Raw genomic sequence first — 20,324 nt, forward strand, 5'->3', positions numbered from 1 at the left:
AACTCAGCCAATGAGAGGCCCTTGGTTGGTTTGGTTTTCTCCATGGGATAACTACTTTTTCTTTCTTTTTTCATTTTTGGATTTCTTAAATTTTTTAATTCACGTAACTATGAGTCCTTCGATAGTGTCAAATTGATACCTACCAAAAATTAAACCAATCTTAATATACCACTTTTATAATTTTATCTCAGAATTTTGTAATTCACTTACATTTCGTTTATTTGTAATCAGTCTCATACTCATTTGCTCCATTAATGGCTTCTAGGTCCATGCTTGTCTTCTTCCTCTTGTTCAACCACTTATGTCATCTTTCTTCCTTTAACTATGTTTTTTATTTTTTTTATTTTTATTTTATTGAATTTGAATTAAAGTGGGGAAGAAGATGGGATAATTTATTTATTTTTTAACTTCACAGACCTATTTTATTAAAAATTTAAAAAGAAAATTGTAAAAACTTAAAGATTTGTCCAAATGGAATTTACTCATTTGATTCTCTTTTTAAATATTTATGCCAAAAAAGGGTTTCTAACTCTAGACAAAATTATCCTACTTCTAAGCCTTATAAAAACAATTAGAGAGAGAGAGAGAGAGAGAGAGTTTTTTTATTTTATTTTATTTATCTACTCGATAATGATTTGTCATATTATTAGATGATACAAATTGAATATAAAAAAAAGAGAAGTACAATTTGCCTTAATTGAAAAGTTTTTTGGTTGACTATCCTAATCTATGGTTTGGAGGCATCGATGAAGGATTAATGGCTCTATCACTAAATTCAATAGATGGAATGGATAAACGATTTTTTTATTATTATTATTAATTAACCATGATTCTGCCATGGTTGGTAGTTTGTCTATTCTTTTTATATGAAGTGTAAATAAGTTTCAATTTGTCTAAAATTTAAATAAAAATTGATGTAAAATAGTAAAAGCATCATCCAAATCTTAAATTTCAAAGAAAAGTTAAAACCTTATCAGACTATCAATTTGGATTGCCTCGTGTTTTCAATATATAAAAACCTTGTTTGATAGTCATGAGTGTAATCATGTCCCAAAATAGTTTTAGAGTTGTATTAAGAATATGTTTTGCAGTGATTTTAGAAAGCGTTTATAACATTTCTAACATTTAAATGATAAAAATTTTCAAGTATTAAAAATATCAAAAGCGCTTCCTAAAATCATTATCAAACGAACTCTAAAACACTATTATTGTTTTCATCATTTTTTCAATTTTGTTTTCCAAAACTTGTATACATATTTTTAATAAATCCAATTAGATAAGAGCATATGTTTTCAAATATTTACATTATTTTTACATTCAAATACAAGTTTTGAAAGTCGTTCTTTTGGTCTAATTAATTGTTCATGCATAGCAAGACTAAGTTCCTGTTTGGATTTGCTTCCAACTAGCCCAATCAGGTTGAACATTCAAGAGGAAGAATGAATTGGGTATCAGTCAATTTTTCTACTAGACTAGATAATTGATAAAATTAAAGATTAAAATAAATGTCAGACAACAATTGGAATAAAATACGAGTAAAAATGAAATATTCACTCGTTCTAACTTCTTTCTGAGCTTAGAAATATATCCATTAATCCAAAAGTCCCTTTGACCAACACTCTTTGATGAATGAACACAAAAGCTTCACAGTTTGATGAACAAGCCTTTCTTTCATACACAACTTAAACATATTTCCCAAACATACATTGTTTATCAAATTGAAAACTTTTGTCTGTAAAACCTATGGATTACAGGACATGAAAATATTTATACAAATTCAAAGAAATGCTATGCACCAGCCTTCATAAATGGTGTCAAAGAAGAACACAAAGAAGAATTGAAAGCCAACATTTAATCTCTCTTCTCCCAATATTCAGAATCCAAGGTGACTGGGTAGAGGTCAGTGATGGATGAAGAAGCAGTCCATGGCCCGTCTGGCATGCTCTGAGCCTTGCTCTCGCTCACATCCATGCTCTTTTCTTGGATGTGGCGATAATGCTCCTTCATCTCCTTGAGCTTTAAGTCATCACTAGGAGCACTGGGATCAGAAACAATGTCCTGAACAGCAGTTATGCCTTCAAGCATGCTCACAACTGATGACATAGCTGGCCTGACTGCTGAAGAGATGTTCGTGCACAAGAGAGCTATGTTGAGCATTGCCATGACCTCTTCCTTGTTGAAGTCTGAGCCCAATCTGGGGTCGACTAGATCCATTAAGTTCCCCTTCTCTTTTAAAGAGAGTGCCTAGAAGTTGAGAAAGAAAGAAAATCCAATAAGAGAATTGCTTGTGTTTAACTCAAGCAATAGGGACTCAGGCTGCAAGACTATTTGTTTCAACATATGCTGAATGCAGCCATGGAAATGTCACAACCACATTGAATGAGATCAAAATTTGATATGTAATGAATGGAATATGCCCAGCTAGCCTGCTACCCAGAAAGAGGCATGCTAATATAGGAGTTTCATCAGAGTGGTCCAGGCAGGTCCTGGATAATGTCTTATTACTAATACGGTAATACCACACAATATAATTGAAGTCATTCAGGAAGAAAGCATATACTACCTGCTTCTTCATTTAAGGTTGAAAAGGAAGCAATACATGTAAGTATTAGTAGTATTGGGGCAATTTCGGTTTGTCTGAGCAAATTTTTGTTCTTGAGAGCCTATTTAATCCATATAGAGTCATCATCTAGGAAAATGGTCCAAAGGATGCCATGAATCAGAATATAACTTCGGCCCAAGATAGGAAAATGTAGTTGCCATGATGTGATGACTATATATTTTTATATATATAATTCAAGCCATGGTTAGGGGTTCATGATTCGGATCCTATTCACTTCCACTTTGATCAGGCTGGGAAAGCAGCTAGTCCTTGGTCGGATCTAGTTAAGTTGCTTTACTCAGCAGATCTGCTAAAACAGCAGCATGACCTGCTACTGTTATGCAGAACTGCCCATTTCAAAATGAGGTTAAAGCATGTCTTTTGGCTGTAGGAAGTGTTGGACAGAACCAGTGTGAGGGGATAAATTTATACTCTGGGTTCTCAACAGGTTTTACAGCTTGTAGTTTGAATGATGAAGCCATCCATCCTTGAAGATGCTTCCCGACACAAATAACAAACCATGCTGTTAAAATTATGCAATCAGCCTAAATGGATAAGAATGAGAAAATTCAGAGACGACAAATGCAAGAAAGAATGTTGTCAAAATTACCCAATCAAGAAGATAGGTGCATTCTTCTTTTGGCCTATAAGTAGTGTTGCTTCTTCCACTGACAATTTCCAAGGCAACAATTCCAAAACTGTAAACATCTGCTTTGTCAGTTAAATAGCCCCGCATTGCATATTCAGGTGCCATATATCCACTGCAAAATGAGAGTATGATTTTACACAAATTTTCCATTTGAAATGAAGGGTAAACACTGGTGATCAAAAGCAAAAAATTCTAGGATGTGGTTTCCAAAGTGATAACAGTGTCACTGCTTCCTATTTGAGCTAAACGGAAGATAAATAATGATACCGAAATTATCACAGCCATAAAAATCTGGGTTACCTGAATTCTGAAGCAGTAAAAAACCATTGACATCCATTCAAAAGAAAGGAAAAGCCCATTAACTAAAAATCAGGAGATAGTGACTCACAATGTACCAGCAATCCGTGTGCTAATGTGGGTGTTATCCTCTTCATCAAGTTTGGCCAAACCAAAGTCAGATATTTTGGGGTTAAGATCCTTATCAAGAAGCACATTTGTGGCCTTGATGTCTCGGTGGACGATCTTCAGCCTTGATTCTTCATGAAGATAAGCCAACCCTCTTGCTATGCCAACACAGATCCTGTGTCTAGTTGGCCAATCCAACTGTAATTGACATTCTTCAGGGCCTAAATCATCATATCAACCAAAAGTTAGATGTAAGAAGCACAATCGCACAAGTTCACATACATGTAGTTTTATAGCAGAAGCAATTGAGTAAAGCACATAAGCAGATGTGAAAAATACAGACCAAACAAAGCACGAGCGAGGCTGTTATTTTCCATGTACTCGTATATCAGCAACAACTGATTTCCTTCTATACAACAGCCATAGAGCTTCACAAGATGAGGATGTTGAAGAGCAGAAATCATGCCTAGCTCATTCACAAACTCACGGTTTCCTTGCTTTGATTTGGAAGAAAGCTGCTTCACTGCAATTATGGTGCCATCGGATAAGACGCCCTGCATTTTGAGAAATAATGTCTTCTCTTCAGTATAAAGTTTTATGAGAACAAACTGCTTACTGAACAGTTTAAATGCATAAAATGAGGGAAAACTAATTCTTGTGCTGAATACCTTGTAAACAGAACCAAATCCACCTTCTCCAATTTTGTTGGCAGCATCAAAGTTGTTTGTGGCAGCCTTAATTTGCCTTAAGGTAAACAAACCAGTCTGCAGATCTAGACCCTTTAACTCTGTAGAAGAAGCCAAGTTAGATAAGAAATATATCTAATAAAAAGTTGCAATTATTTCTAAATTCCTAATACTTTGAGAAGGATTTTGATGGATTATAACTGTATCTTCTATATCCAGAGAAATCAACCCTGATTAGATACCATGTTTTGGCATGAATGCCAGCAAACCAATCCACTGCTACGACATCAACAATGAAATGTTTTGATAGACAAAAATTTTCATAATCAATACCTTGTTCCAACGTATCTTTGCGCCTTAGGCAGCCTCTCCACCAAAGGATACCTATAACCAGGAAGACAAGAAGAATGACTCCAGCCACATGGCCAACCACAATGCCAACAGATTTACTACTGCTTCCATTTTTGGTAGGAGGTATAAAATCTGCAAGAAGAAAACAAAGTTAGAACAGATACGCAGATGGAATGGATGCTTTTAGGCAAATGATGGCACAAAGAAAAACAAAATCCAACCATTAGTGATGCTGCAAAAAGAGACTAATAACAAAAAATATTTTATCAACATTAATTCTTCAGAGAGTCAAAGTTAAATAAACATGAAAAGATGCTCGAACTGTTGGAAAATTTCAGAAGAGCACCACATACAGAGCAATGAAATTTCCTGTGATATAGGTATCATCCAAATATATATATATATATATCAAAACATAATTGTGCTAAACCCTTCAAAAAATAATGAATCATGTCCATGTTGGCTCCAAGTGACCTAAAGAAAAGAGGAGTTGTGCAGACTGAACCAAATCACTTAACTACAATAAATGTGTAATTTGAGAAAAAGTAGAAGAACAAACCCTTTTACATCCCAACTATTCAAAATTGTCGAACTACTAATTTTCCTAAAAGCTTAACCTCACCCTCCTTTACTACCCACATGTGGAGAGACAAATAGAATTTGGATTCATATCCAATGGACAAAAATAGACAAAATTTGGATTTTTATTCAACAAACAAATAAAGGAAATGCAAATTGCAGAGAGAAGGATCAAACCCAGGACCTTCCCCCAAACCAAGCTTTGAAATCATGTTCAACTACCAATTTTCCTTAAAGCTTAAGCTTGTAGGATTTGGGCTCAATATGCATATCATGCTCTTTAATAAAAATGATAAAGAAAATTCATAAAACAAGCTCAGAAAATGTGTGACATACCAGGGTCCACAGAAATAGCTGATATAAGAGGACCATAAACTCCTCTAACTGGGATACCTGTAGTCCCTTTCCCAGCCCAATAGAAGCGAATTTCCAAGGTATTATTAGTCACAACAGCAGTAAAATATTTTATGATTTCCTTGCTAACACCCCCTGCATCATCCTCAATATCGAAATCCTTGAGAACCAGCTCATCCTGCAACAAACCACTCCAATTACAACTGAAATTTTCAAGGTGCTATAAATTGAAATGGTGTCCCAAGATTTCTCTAAAACTTTGCACAAAAAAGTTGAATTTTTATATAGGCTGAAGTCAAGAACTCAAAATGGCCTGAATCCAAATGCTAAAGTTTCTTAGTACTTTTTAAAATTAGAACTTTGGTTGGTGAACATGGAAGTAATGTGATTCATTACCTGAACATAAACATCAAACAAACGCCTTCCAAGGCTGCTATATGTTTTGTCATCAGTAAAGGTGATCTCTGCAAAGTGAAGCTTTACTGTGTAGTTTCCATTTTCCAGACAGAATCCATAATAAGTGAGAGACAGGGCGGAGAGACGTGCGGTTGTATACAGTCCAGAATTTTCCATGGTGAGTCTAGACACATTTGTCCCAATAAAGGAGTCTGTAGGACGGTCATCGTCCATGAAGTGACCTGTGCTGCTGAATGCCCAGTTTGTTCTACTCTGATAGAACTTTGATGGTCCACCAGAATCTGTGTCATCTTCATATGTGGTATTTCCATCAACGATTACTTCTTTTCCACCACAATTTATGTGCATGGAGTAAAACTCTGGAAAAAAAACCTACAATAGATTGGTGAAATTGAACAAGCGAAGAAAAAGGATATTTAGTAAAAGGTACAAGAAAATACATCCATCAACCACCCTTCCCAAACTTTTACTTTAATCAGCAAACTTGTGACATTGTTTTGGACTGTATACCAATCCATTTTTAATAGACCATGTGATCCAACGGAAAGATTTCAACCCCAAATGCATTAGCAGTACCCTAAATGCACAGGGCAAAGCACAAGAAAGGAGAATGCCTATCTTGAAGAGATTTTGAGACACGGTGTACTGAAATGTGGGTCCTCTACAAAGCTGGTCTGATCAGTGTTTTATCAACACTAGAAGCACAAATTTTGATTTGAAGCTTAATCAGACTCATCTCAAGTTATGGAAAGTGAAATTGATGACATTCTAAAATCCCTTTATATTCTTCCATTAATTTCATTCTTTTGTATTTCTTAATTAACAATGTCAAGATAGCATATGATATTTAAACTTACTTTTTGGGCAATTAAAGCTTCTCAAGCACGAGACAATTCCACTGAGAAAACAACGTAATGCCCAGCAAAAGTCAGCATCACAACATCATATTTGAATATTACATGACAAGGAAAGAATCGTAGTGCTAAAGAAAATTATTGGCTTCAGAAAACATTTATCTATTAAAATCCTTAAAATGGTAATTAGAAACTCACAAGTTATTTCCTCCTGATGAGCTTCCAAATAAATTTCTGTAGAAAATATCACAATCTTGAAAGTTTATGCTAGACAGATGATTTTACACAGCGAATAATACAGAAAAGAAATATCTTATGTTAGATAAGAGTATTCTTACACACTCCGTTCTTGACATCCTCTTGAGCTTTCACTAGTAAAGTTATTGTATGAAAGATCACTGCACCCATTATTCACAGTTTAATTCATCATAGTTTTCCATGCAGAATGAACATCAAGTTAATAAATCATGAATACACATGAACAGAAATTGCATACATAGTATTTGATTATCTGAACCTTATTTCTAAATAACCCAAGAGATGAAGTGTCTTGTGCCATTAGCTATGCAACACACAACCAATAGCTCAGTTGTTCCTTTAGGAGTGGTCCTAAACCACTTTGAGCTATAGTGCAAAGAACTATTCCCCCAAGCCTAAAATACTCTACAATCCATCTATCCATCCTCACATATCACCCTCCTTTTTGTCTAGAATCCAAGTTACATGCAAAAGGGAGCGGAAATATGACTTATTGCTTTTTGTGGCAAGAGTTTTCAATGTGCAACTGCTGTTTGTGTAAAGGAATGAGGAAATCGTGTGTTGCATGAAAAATTCTGTATTATGTCTTCTCGTACAAAGCATGGACAGTTTTCATCAGATTCCTTAATAGCACAGAATAAAAGAACAATTATCTCTTCCAAATTTTAGAACTAACAGAATGTTTGCTACCCAAATATTTGAAATATTAATCGATAATCAGAATTCATGGCGAAACATAGAATCAACATTCAAAGCCAAATTTATTTGCTGTAAGGATGCAAGTGTATGCCCATTAAAACTAATAAAAAAAAATAGAAGCAAGAAAGTAATAAAAGCAAATTGATGGTTAACATGTGATGAGTAGAAACAAACAAACATAGCCACAACAATATATAAAGCATTTGAGAAAAAAATTTACTAGTTGTCTCCTCTTTTCAGCATCCAATCAGGCACGGCTCCAGTTAGCATGTTTCCGGTAAAATACCTACATAACATTGAGTTGTCCAACTTTAGTATTGCTCAAGTAGTTTTCTTCACTAGAGTAACATCTAAAGCATGATAGGAAAAACTTACTAGTAATTCCCCCTTCAAGGACCAAAATTAGTTTTCAATCAATCAGAATGAATTCATCTGTCAATTGGCTCTTTATTCAGAAGGCTTTTAAAGCCAACATATGTGATTTAGTCACTCAATCAATTTGATCCTAGGCTCTAAAATCTCCTGGTTCATTTAGGCAATTAACTTGGTCTTTTAGATTAACCTTTACTTGTAGCTCATTGGACTTCTTTCTTCATTTAGACCATTAAACTCATCTTTCAGATTCAGTAGTGAAGCCCAACCAATGTGGTTTAGTCTTAAAATCAATTCAACTCCACATCCTCGAAGCTTTCTTGGTTCATTTAGGCCATTAAATTGGTTTTTCATTTCAGTCTGTCAATTATTAGGTAATTTCACCCCTTGGAATCAGCTTGAATAGTTGTCAAAACCTAAAGAAGAAATGTTTATATGAAAATACACTGCTTACATGTAATCTGCATTTGATAGACCGACAAAGCTGCTTGGAATTTCTCCAGTTAGTTTGTTAAAACTCAGATCTCTGCAAGAGAATTCATAAACAGAATGAATTAAAAATTGCTCTACCCCAAAAGAGTCAAACACCTGAGAATGGAAAAAACAAAACCAAGAAACCGAAATGACATGCTGAAATGAACAAATATGAAGTTTATGGAATTGTGTATGCATTTCTAATCTGAAAAAGACCGTGTCCCCCTCCTTTCCATATCACTGAATCCTCTTCAGGAGAAATCCTCAAATCCCTCAGCATATGAAACAACTCTCCTAAAGCGTCCAGCTCCCAATCATTAGAGTTTCTAGAGAGTCTTATGTTCCAACCTCCTTGGCCAAGGCTAGAATCCCACATCTCATTTACCGAGGCGTTCCTTTGGGCCGCCAAGGCAAACAATTGGGGGAAAGTTTGGGACAGCGCCTCATTGCCGCACCACTGATCAGTCCAGAAATTAACCTTGGTCCCCTCTCCCACTTTGAACTCTATATTATCCCAACACCAATACGACTCCTTCAAGATGTCCTTCCAAACCCCCACCCCAAACATTCCGTGAGCCTCATTAGTTCTCCAACCAAAACCCTCATAGCCATACTTCACCCCTATCACCTTCTTCCAAAGGATTTCTTTTTCAAAGGCAAATCTCCAAATCCATTTGCCCAACAAGGCCTTATTCAGAAGATCAATCTTCTGAATGCCTAGACACCCTCTCTCTTTTTGGGTGCACACCACCTCCCAATTGATTAAATGAATTTTTCTTTCTAGGCTTCCCCCTCCCCAAAGAAAATCCCTTTGTAATTTTTCGAGCCTTTTTGCAACTAACTTGGGCATACGAAAGAAAGACAATTGGTAAATAGGTATACTGGCCAAAGTGCTCTTAATGAGGGTAATTCTCCCGCCCTTTGACAAATATTGTCTTTTTCAAAGGGCAAGACTTTTTCTCATTCTTACTTCCACCCCGTCCCATATAGCCGTGGTCTTGTGATTGGCTCCCAAGTGCAGCCCCAAATAAACAGAAGGAAGGGCCCCCACTCTACACCCTATCTCCATAGCCAATTCGTCAATGTCTTCAACCTCCCCAACCAGAATTACTTCACTCTTAGCTAGGTTTATTTTAAGACCAGAGGCTGCCTCAAACCACGCCAAAATCCAGCTTAGATAGGTAAGGTAATCTTGCCTTGCTTCACAAAAGATAATAGTGTCATCAGCAAATAGTAAATGGGATACATTCATTTCCATTCCCCCCCTCCCTCGAAGACTACAACCGGAAATGAATCCCCCATCAACAGCCTTTTTTAAAAGCGCACTTAGCACTTCCATACCCAACACAAAAAAGGTAGGGAGAGAGTGGATCTCCTTGGCGTAACCCACTGGAATTGGAAAAATAACCTGCTGGCACCCCATTAACCGGAATAGAAAAATTTGCAGTAGAAATACACCACCATATCCACTCCATCCAACGAGCCCCAAACTCCATCTTGTGCATGACCTTCATGAGGAATTTCCAATTAATGCTATCATAGGCTTTTTCAATATCCAATTTACAAATCAGCCCTTTCTCTTTACGTTTATGCCAAAATTCAATCACCTCATTGGCTATGAGCGAGGCATCCAAAATCTGTCTTCCCTTCACAAAAGCATTTTGGTCTGCAGAAACCACCTTATCTAAAACCTTCTTAAGCCTATTGGCTAACACTTTGGCCAAGAGCTTATACAATCCCCCTAGCAGACTAATGGGCCTGAAATCCCCAAGGTCATCAGCCCCCCCTTTCTTGGGGATGAAGACTAGGAAAGTAGAATTGAGACTCTTAGCAAAGGACTTCCCATCAAAAAACTCCTTGAACATATCCACAATCTCCTCCTTCACGAAGTCCCAGCAAGATTGCCAAAAGGCCACTGTAAATCCATCCGAGCCTAGAGCCTTATCTCCATTCATTCCCATCAGAGCCGCATGAATCTCTTCCTCAGTGAATGGTTGTTCCAAGCCTTCAGCTTCAATATGGTTTAACCTTTGAAGATTCAGCCCCTCAATATCAGCTTTCCAAGCTGGCTCCTCTGACAACAGTTGCTGAAAAGCATTCACAACCCCCTCTCTCACCTCTTGCTCCTCCTCCAGCCACCTCCCATTGATCTTAATCTTTTCCATGGAATTGTTTCTTCTATAGGCATTAGCCATCCGGTGAAAGAACTCAGTGTTTTTATCCCCTTCCTTGAGCCACAGCTCCCTAGACAGTTGTCTCTGATGCGTTTCTTCCAAAAGCACCCATTTTTTAAAGACTTCCTTAGCTTCTTTTTTCAACTCCGTCTCTCCTTCAGTCAGGCTCCTTTCACTCTCCACCCCATCCCAAAATTCTACTTGTTGAAATGCTAAGTTTTTATTGACTTCCAACCTTTCAAACACGTCCCTGTTCCATCCTTTGATTTTATCCTTCAAGACCTTCATCTTTGTAGCCAATCTAAAGCTGGCCCTCCCTTTCCCCCCCGCCTCCTACCACCAACCCCGAAGAAGCTCCTTAAACCCATCAACTTTGAGCCACATATTTTCGAACCTAAATGGGGAAGGGCCCCTTCTGATCCTTCCACCTTTCAGCAAGATGGGAAAATGATCAGAGGTGGGTCTAGGAAGCCTACTCTGGACAACCCCACTAAAACAGTCAAGCCATTCTTGGGTCACTAGAAAATGGTCCAGTCTAGCCCAAGATTGATTGTTCCTGCCCCCACTCCAAGAAGCCATCCCCCCTTGCATAGGAAGATCCAGGAGCTCTAATTCGTCAACCACCTGAGCAAATCTTCTCATGGCGCCAGTCAGCCTACCCTCATTACTCCTTTCCCATTGGGATAGGGTAACATTGAAATCGCCCCCTAAGCACCAAGGGTCATCCCAGATGCCCCTTATAGCCCTTAACTCCCCCCAAAGAGTCTCCCTATTTTTTTTGGAAAACGGCCCATACACTCTTGTGAAGATCCAGGCCTTCCCATCTTCTACATTCCTAAGTCTGCAAGAGATTGAGAATTGCCCCATCTCCATCTCAAGGACCTCTAGGGTTCTTTTATCCCAGCATATCAGAATCCCTCCCGCAGCTCCCTGAGCACCCATGGCACCCCAATCAAGGAACCTCCCAGAACCCAAACTCCTCACTAAACCCTCTGTCATTGACTGAATTTTCGTTTCCTGGACACAAAACAAATCAACCTTCTGGCTTCTGATCATGGCCTTAATCACTTTCCTTTTAGAGCTATCATTGGCTTTACGCACATTCCAACTCAAAAGCCTTATCTTCATTGGACTTCCATAGTCTGGCACCCTCTTCCTTGCACAGTACACTTTTTCTTCTTCCCCCCCTCATAATTGACTGAACATTCAAGCCTTTTCGACTCTCTTTCAAATCTCGATTTCTCCAGCAGGACTTTACTGTGAACTCTTTCCCTCCTCTTCCTAATTTTGACCAGGAACTCCAAGATATCTTTCTCTAGTCCCTCTGTCGAGAATCCCAGAAACTGACTGAACCTAGCCAAATCACTTTCCTCCCAGCTCGCTTCCACCCATCCTCTTTCTTCTTGAGGCATAGACCGGGCAAGACACAAAGCCTCTCTGCTTTCTTCCATATTGTCACTATTGACCTCTATCATTTCCCAACACTTCCCTTCTACTTGCTCTGTAGACCCAGAACCGTTGCGCGGTCTATGAGTAGCCCCCTGGGTTTTGTCCAATAGAGCCCCAGTAAGGTCGAAAAACTCCCCCAAAGGAGTCCGACCAAAAATAGAAGAGAGGGAAGAAGGAAGATCAAAAACCACCATTCCAGAGGAGGAAAGGGCGTTATCATACCTTGCAACTTCCTCCAGCAGGGCACAGTCAGTCCTAGAGGTCCCCTCCGACAAAGTCTCCTCCTCAGAAAGCCTCCATAGACCATCCTTCACCCAGAAAGGGGAAATAGCAGCGTCTGGGCCCCTCATTGGGCTTCGGCCACTCTCCACAACGGACGGCCCTCCTCTGCCTGGGCCCTAACCATAACTAAAGAAGATGGCCCTCGGTTGTCCAGCCCAGCCCTCTGAAAAAGCCTTGAAGTCTTGGCCCGCTCAGTGGACTTCCAATGCGACAGCCCAGGATCGACCGACCCATTAACATTTGGGAGGTCCGATAGAGGAGCGAGCCCAGTGGGCTCAGAAGCCTTAGACCGCCGAGAGGGCTCTGCTAGGCCCAACAATGCAAGCCCACCCAAAACTTGTGGCCCACCCGGAAGCCCGTTGACGCTCTGAATAGGGTCCGTGACTTGCCCCGACCCGCTTGACTGACCCCACGTCCCATCGGCAGTCAGCAGTAAGGCCTCGAGCCTCGAGCCTTCCTTCACCTCCATCACGCACTCGCTCGCGTGTGTACATGCTTCACCCCCAACCTCCTCTCCCGTTGCGACGACCTTCCCTCTCTTACCTGCCGTCGTCACTTTCATAACTGGCCTGACTTCCCACCACAGAGTTACCGAGTAGCATAACTCTTCAACCCAGACCTCCACTACATTGGGAAGTTCCTCACCGTTCCGCTTCACCAAAAGCCGAGCCCACTGGAACTCCTCCATTTTCTCCGTTTGGGAGTTAACCACGAGAAATCCCTCACACGCCTCCCCTATCCTCCTCAAGATGTCCCGCTCCCATAGGGAAACGGGTAAGCCTACAACCCGCACCCAGGCTTCACTGTTATTCTCCCCTTCCCTCAGGCATCCTGTCTCCGGCCTCCATTTCTCCAATCGAAGAAATATCCCCCCGACCGAGATACTTCCAAGTTTAGAGGCTTGCTCTGCTTCTGTCAGAAGTTCAAACTCCATCAATACCTTGCCCCTCTCCATTTTTGCTAACCCTAGGTTTCCCTTCAGACTCCAGATTCTCGCTAACTGGATTCCCTACCCTCTGAGATCGTCCCCCTTTGCTGCACTAGGGTTCCATGTCCCAACCACATAGTGATCTAGTTTGTTTAAGTTCCGACCCAATTCCTTCTTTGTGGCCTCTACCCTTACTGCTACTCTCTCTTTACCCCTCGACATGTTGGTCACTTTCGCGAATGTCTTCGCCATGTTTGGCTTCAAGCGTGGCTCTTATTCCTTCTGGCTTTTCATTCCTTTGTCTGCACAGCCCAAACACTGTAATGTCTCCACCATTGAGGCCCAACCACTCTTTGCTCCTCTTCCTTTGGGAATGAAGATGCTAAATCTCTTTCTCTCCAAATCCACAACACCCAGACGGAGAAAGCATCCCCCTCTGTTATAGTCGCGCACGAGAGAATAATCCCTCCCATTTTCCTGCCACTTTCTTACCCATTTAACCATCCTCACATCCTCAATGCTTAGAACCAGGCACTCGAGGACTACCCCAAGGCTTGCCGGTCCCAGCCTAATCCACGATGAGATCCCTCCTTTCCTTTCCACAATTGTGGCTTGCAATCTGCCTCTCTTCTCCTCCACCTCAACCTCGAACGTTTTCGATTCCACTCCGAAGCCACCCTTCCTAACACTCTTCCCAGGCCTCGCATGGACCTCGCCCTCCACAATCTCGGTCGCTCTCAGGGAGTCTCGCACTCCGCCGACGCTCTCACTCTCTCTCGCGCTCTTTCTTTCTCTAACCCTCTCTCTCTCTCTCCTCCATATTGCCATGCAACTCAACCGCGTTCTTTAACAAAAGATCATCTTCAGGTTTCCATGGCGTGATAGGAGCAAGAGCACCCATATTTTCTGAACCACTGTTTCTCTCTCTCCCTCTAGAACGGTGTCTCTCTCAGAGAACGAGACATGGAAGTAACCTGAAAAAAGCGTGGGCTTCTACACTTTACAGAAAACCTAATGAATTGGGAGGACAAGCTGTAAACTTTTACGTCTCCAGGGTCTTATTTTCTATCTATTCATACAAACAATGCAAGCTGTAAGCAGCTTATTCAAAATCCAAATTAGTCAAAACACAGAGATGCAGTGACCACTCAAGGAACATCACAAGCTATGCAAGAAGTCATAACATGAAACAATCTCCGAATTTGTAGAAAAACACGTTTCAAAGAATCTTAACAATTAGTCTGCAACAGGTAAAGGGGAAAAGATACTAAATATATACTGACAGGGTTTTCAATTTTGTCATTTCCCCAAGGTAATCAGGTAGCGGGCCAACAATATTGCAACTCCTCAATATTCTGCAATCAAATCAAATATATATCACCAAAAATCTCAAAAATATGTTCTATGTACTGTGTATTATCAAGGGCAATCTACTCACAGAGTTTTCAAGTTTCTCATATCACTCAATGGTGGAAAAGTTGCTTCAGTTCCATTCAGGTCACTGATTCTCCTGCACATAGAAATTCAATAAAAAATAAAAATATAATAATTTCAATCCATATAAATTATCAAAGCTATGGCATAGGAGAGCTTTACTCACAAGTCAGTTATTTTTGTCAAAAGGGCAATGCCAGAAGGAATCGGCCCACTGAAACCACTCCCTTGAATCACTCTGTCGGTAGCAAATTTCAATTAGAATATGTGATTATAAATGAAATCATGCCACTCATACCAACTCAAACATCAGATTCAACAAAGCTCTCACAATTTTTCAAGTTTTGTCCAGTTCTGTATAAAATTGGGTATCTTTCCTGTGAACTGATTATCTCCAACCCGACTGCATTGAATTAAAACAAAGATACAATAGCCCCAATCTCAGAATTCAACAAAAAAAATATGCTAATTTATGCATACAAAAACCCGAAAAAAGAAAAGACACTTCAAAATCTTACAAGTCCTTCAATGTGGTAAGCCCTGCAAATGTTTGTGGTAACTCCCCAGTGAAGTTGTTTGAGGTAAGAAGTCTTCAACAACGAAAAACACAACCAAACCAATAAACCCACCAGCGTTAATAATAAAAAAAAAACTGGTAACACCCATAATTGGCAAAATCTACAAACAAAAGGGTCTTACATTCTCTCTATACTGGGCAGATTCCCAAGCTCCTGAGGAAGAACCCCTGAAAGCTGATTGAACTCTACGGTTCTACGCATATCAAATCCAAAATTTTCGCATCAAAAACAATAATTCTTAGAAGATCACACACTGAAAAGGGAAACAAATGGGTAATTAGAAGTTCACAGGTTTGCAAGAGTAGAGATGTTTCCAAGCTCTTTGGGAATCGAACCCGTTAACCGGTTTCCGATCAGAGAACTGCAACAACACCCACATACCAAATTCAAAAAATAAAAATAAAAAATGAAATGCTTAAAGGTTCATATTGAATAAGCCATCAAAATTTCAACCATATATACATAGATGGAGAGAAAACACACATGTTTACTAGTTGCATTGTACCCCATTCTGGAGGGATTGAACCGTCGAGGTAGTTGCGTGTGAAGTCACTGTAACGGAGATGAATTACAGTTAAGTTAGTTGAAGTCCTAAATGGGTAATTGAAGAAATGGGTGATGCCAAAATTGGCAGAAAAATTAAGTTAGAGAAATACTCACATTTCTTGGAGGTAAGGAAGCTTAACCAGCTCTGGTGGGAGAGATCCCGGGAGATTCTGAGTCTTGAGGACTCTACAATTGATAAATACTCACGTTAACGGTTATTAATTAACTTATGATTGATTTGTATTTTTTTTTTAATTATTTTTCAAATATTCTTTAAAGAAAAAAAAAAAAAGACTAGGCTGTTCCTTAAAAATTTTAAGGAAAAATGCAAGAAAAAATAATTTAAAAGAAAATAAAAAATAAATAAATTATTTTTATATACTACTTCAAATTTATTAAGATATTTTATCTTTTTTTATATAGAAGTTAAATAATTTTAAAATATATAAATTTTTAATTAATTTTAATTATATTTAATTTTCTTTTATACTTTTCATAAAAAAAACCTAAATATAAAAAAATAATTTTTTTTTCATTTATTTTCTTTTCTTAGCATTTTTCTCATACCAAATACATTAATATTAACACATCTTTATATTTTTAAAAATTAAAAACTCTTTTCAAAAATAATTTTCAAATATATTGTAAAATTTTAACTTAGTAGAAAGCTTAACTTGATTCAAACACAATTCAAGAAACTAGATTCATAGGGTGTTATGTATACATTTTTAAGTTTTATTATTTATATTATAATTTTATTTGTTTATATTTAAATTTCATTATATCTCACGATACATATTCAATGGTCTTGATTTAGACCAGGATAGGTATAGCTTTGCATTTCCCGTCCGTATATATCCCCAAGGGCCCAACCTCACTCGGCTGCCGACAAAAAAGAGGTGGGCCCATTGGACCTCAGTTCCTAATTGGGCCCACAAGATAAGATTCTCCTTTCGAACTTTGTCCTAACATCCCAGAATGACAACAGTCTGAACTTATTGGACCTGAAGGCCCATTTAGAAGTCAAAGTCAACACAACAAATTATGGCCACCAACCTAACTTATTATTATAAATAAATAAAATTATAATATATAAATATATTATATATATTTAAATTATATGATAGAAATATTAAAAAAACCTTTGGAAAAATAAAATAAAAGGGTACTTAATATTATAAATCCTTATGATATTCAAATGTCAATATTAAAACGAAATTTATTTATTTACTAAATATGGCCATTTATATTAAAACCTTCTTTCTATATAAGTTAGGTAAATTAGGGTGGAGAGTGGAAGCCAACTATTCCATATAAAGTCCTTCAATAAAATATTTCACATTAATTTATTTTCATCTATAACATATTCTAAAATAATTGGAATGTGTTTTGGTATTAAAAAAAAATGAAAATAGCATGAACCAAAAAATACATAAATTATATTACATTAAAGTTACCCGTGTTTCCTAAAAAATACTAAGAAAAAAAATGATAATAAAAATATTTTTTTATATTTGATTTAATCATAAAAAATATATATATAAATCAAATATAATTAAAATTTATCAAAATTTTATATATTTTAAAATTATTTAGTCTATCTATAATAAAGGAAAATAATTAAAATGAGTTTGAAGAAATATATAAAAATAATTTATTAAATTTAAATTTATTTTTAGTTTTTCTTCATTTTTTTTTCTTTCTAATTTTTTTTTTCTTAAATTGTCTGAGAATCAAACATAGGCTAAAACTTTTGTTTTTTTATTTGAATTTTTAATAAACTTTGAAATATTTTACTTTCATTTTTTGAGTTATATGATTCAAAATTTATACAAATTTAGGGGTATTTAGATTTTAAATTGGAAATAAATATTGTTCTATAACATGTAAAGTATTCTCGAAATAAAAACTTTATTTATAATCCGATGATTATTGTTTGTTTTCTTAATTGAATTGTAATTAAACTCAACTCAATCTTTTTAGAAACTAAAAAAATTGAGCAAATAAATAGAAGTTTAATTAACTTACATGCTAACAACATGGCAAACAGTGTTGTTGGTGCAGCTACAAGTGACAGCATTTTCCGACCCCTTCACCGGATTCTTCGTCGCCCAACCCCACTCACCGCCGCACGGATCCGCACTGAAGTTCCAGTCCGTCTTCCCCAGAGTTTCCGCGATCTCTTCCAGAGCTTCCACTGTAAAGTGTAATAATAATAAGATTGATTTTTGAGAGTATATATATAGAACTATGAAAAATGAGGTAGAATGAATGGTAGTGTCACCTTCATTATTTGGGAGGAGAGTTGCAGAGAAGGTGAGAGTTGTGAAGAAAGTGAAGGCAATGAGTAAAGAAGAGAGAAGGCTGTTAATGGAGGGCATGGTTTTAGGGTTGTTGCAGAGGAGGAGGGCTTGGGGCTTGGAGGAGCACTAGATGATGGATGAGGATTAATGATTTGTGGTAAGAGGGTCTTTGTCGTGTACAGGAGGAGAGAGAAAGAGAGAAGACTCAGAGCGAAGACTTCGATACATGGTTATATCGTACCGTACCATGGTTGATGATTTTACATTTGATTAATCAAAAAGCATTTTTTTCCGCAAATTTTAAAGATAAAGTTTTTTTAAAAAATAAATATTTAAAACTTTTTTCAAATCTACGAGTCTGTCTAAACTTCCATATTTACACTAAAACAAAAACATAAATATATATATATACACACTAGATATTTAGTACATTCTTTTTATTTTAAAATTTAATAATTAATTATAGTAATAAAAACCGATAAAAAGATAAAATTTAATAATTGTTGGAGACATCTTGGTATCATTGTGGACCCCGTAATTTTACTCAATGCGTTTCCACTCGATAACGAAACTCGTTTTTTTATTTGTTTGATGAAAATTTGATTTTTTTTATAAAAAAAAAACTTGGAGTCGTTACTTATTTTTTAAGGGAAAAACAAAATAAAAAAGAAAAACTCTAAGTGTGACTCTTGAAAGAAAAACAAGTGTATAAAAATCGAGTCTGGGTCCGGAGGTCAAGTTACTTATCGAGAAGATACGGTGGTGAACCGTAGCACTCCTCTAAACCCCTTAAAAAACGGGTCTCTATTAAATAAGACGAGGCAAGTGTGGCAATTGACGAGGAAATCAATGGTTACCAATAAAATGATCGGATAACAAAATGAATCATGTATGAGAATAAGCAAAGTGGGAGTGAGAGCGTATCTGGGCAGTAAGTAATATTGCGCTATTATGGAAACGAGGTTAGCTCAAGTATAAAATTAACACATGTATATCAAAGAGTAAGGCAATGATCGAACAATATTCATTAAGCATAACAATTAACAATCGGAAAATAAAACTTATATGTAAGGCCTCCACCAAAGCTCAATTTATCTCGCATGAATTGGTCTCACAAATTTTATTATTTCGGAATTATGAAAAATTCATTCTTACTTATGTAAAATCAAGAGAAACATAAGATTATTTGATAACCAGAATGGAATTAAAACTGTTAGAGCGAAAACTGGATTTTTGAAATTTATTTGAAAATTGGAGTTTCGAAAATCTTTTGAAAATTGGAGTCTTGGAAATTAAATTTAAGAATTGAAATTTTGGAAATTGGAAATTAAGTTTGAAAAATTGGAATTTCAGGAATTGCGAACTAAATTTGAAATCGGAATTTTTAAGAATTTATTTAAAGATGGAATTTTTTTTAATAAATAAATAAATAAGAAAAATAAAAATAATAACGAAATTATTAACGATTAAATAAATAAATTTGAAAATTAGAATTTTGAAAATTGGAAATTAAATTAGGAAATTGGAATTTTGAAGAATTATTTAAAAATAGAATTTTTAAATATTAAGTTTGAGAATAAGAATTTCGAAGAATTATTTAAAAATGGAAGTTTGAAAATTAAATTTAAGAAAATGAAATTTTGAAGAATTATTTGAGAATGGAATTTAAAATTAAATAAATAAATAATAATATTAATAAATAAAAATAAAAATAAAAATAATAAATAATAAATAAAAATCTTGGAAAATTGGGATTTTGAGAAATTATTTAAAAAAAAAAAAGTGAATTTGAGAATAGAATTTTGAAAGATTAAATTTTGAAAATCGGAATCTTGGACAATCATTTTGAGGATGGCATTTTGAAAAACTAAATTTCGGAAATTGAAATGTTAGAAAATTATTTTAATATCAAAATATGAAGAAATAGTAA

At 36.7% G+C, this 20,324-nt stretch overlaps 1 protein-coding gene across 1 annotated transcript; it reads right to left on the bottom strand.

The window, feature by feature from the left end:
- Positions 1-1,536: 1,536 nt before the first annotated feature.
- Positions 1,537-18,545, bottom strand: LOC100265805 (probable leucine-rich repeat receptor-like serine/threonine-protein kinase At3g14840). Its single transcript, XM_002283560.5, has 24 exons — positions 18,376-18,545; positions 18,120-18,288; positions 16,206-16,277; positions 16,029-16,097; positions 15,835-15,906; positions 15,667-15,738; positions 15,486-15,557; positions 15,299-15,370; positions 15,134-15,205; positions 14,972-15,043; positions 14,817-14,888; positions 8,681-8,752; positions 8,075-8,140; positions 7,236-7,295; positions 7,096-7,131; positions 6,901-6,941; positions 6,023-6,402; positions 5,609-5,804; positions 4,676-4,825; positions 4,325-4,443; positions 4,000-4,210; positions 3,640-3,877; positions 3,213-3,363; positions 1,537-2,244 (listed from the first exon to the last, which is right to left on the bottom strand). Exons 1-24 carry the CDS (start codon positions 18,470-18,472, stop codon positions 1,852-1,854), a joined length of 3,024 nt encoding a protein of 1,007 aa, XP_002283596.2. The 5' UTR covers positions 18,473-18,545; the 3' UTR covers positions 1,537-1,851.
- Between the last annotated feature and the right edge of the window lie 1,779 nt (positions 18,546-20,324).

The sequence above is a fragment of the Vitis vinifera genome, chromosome 19 (assembly GCF_030704535.1).
Source record: "Vitis vinifera cultivar Pinot Noir 40024 chromosome 19, ASM3070453v1".
NCBI lineage: Eukaryota > Viridiplantae > Streptophyta > Magnoliopsida > Vitales > Vitaceae > Vitis > Vitis vinifera.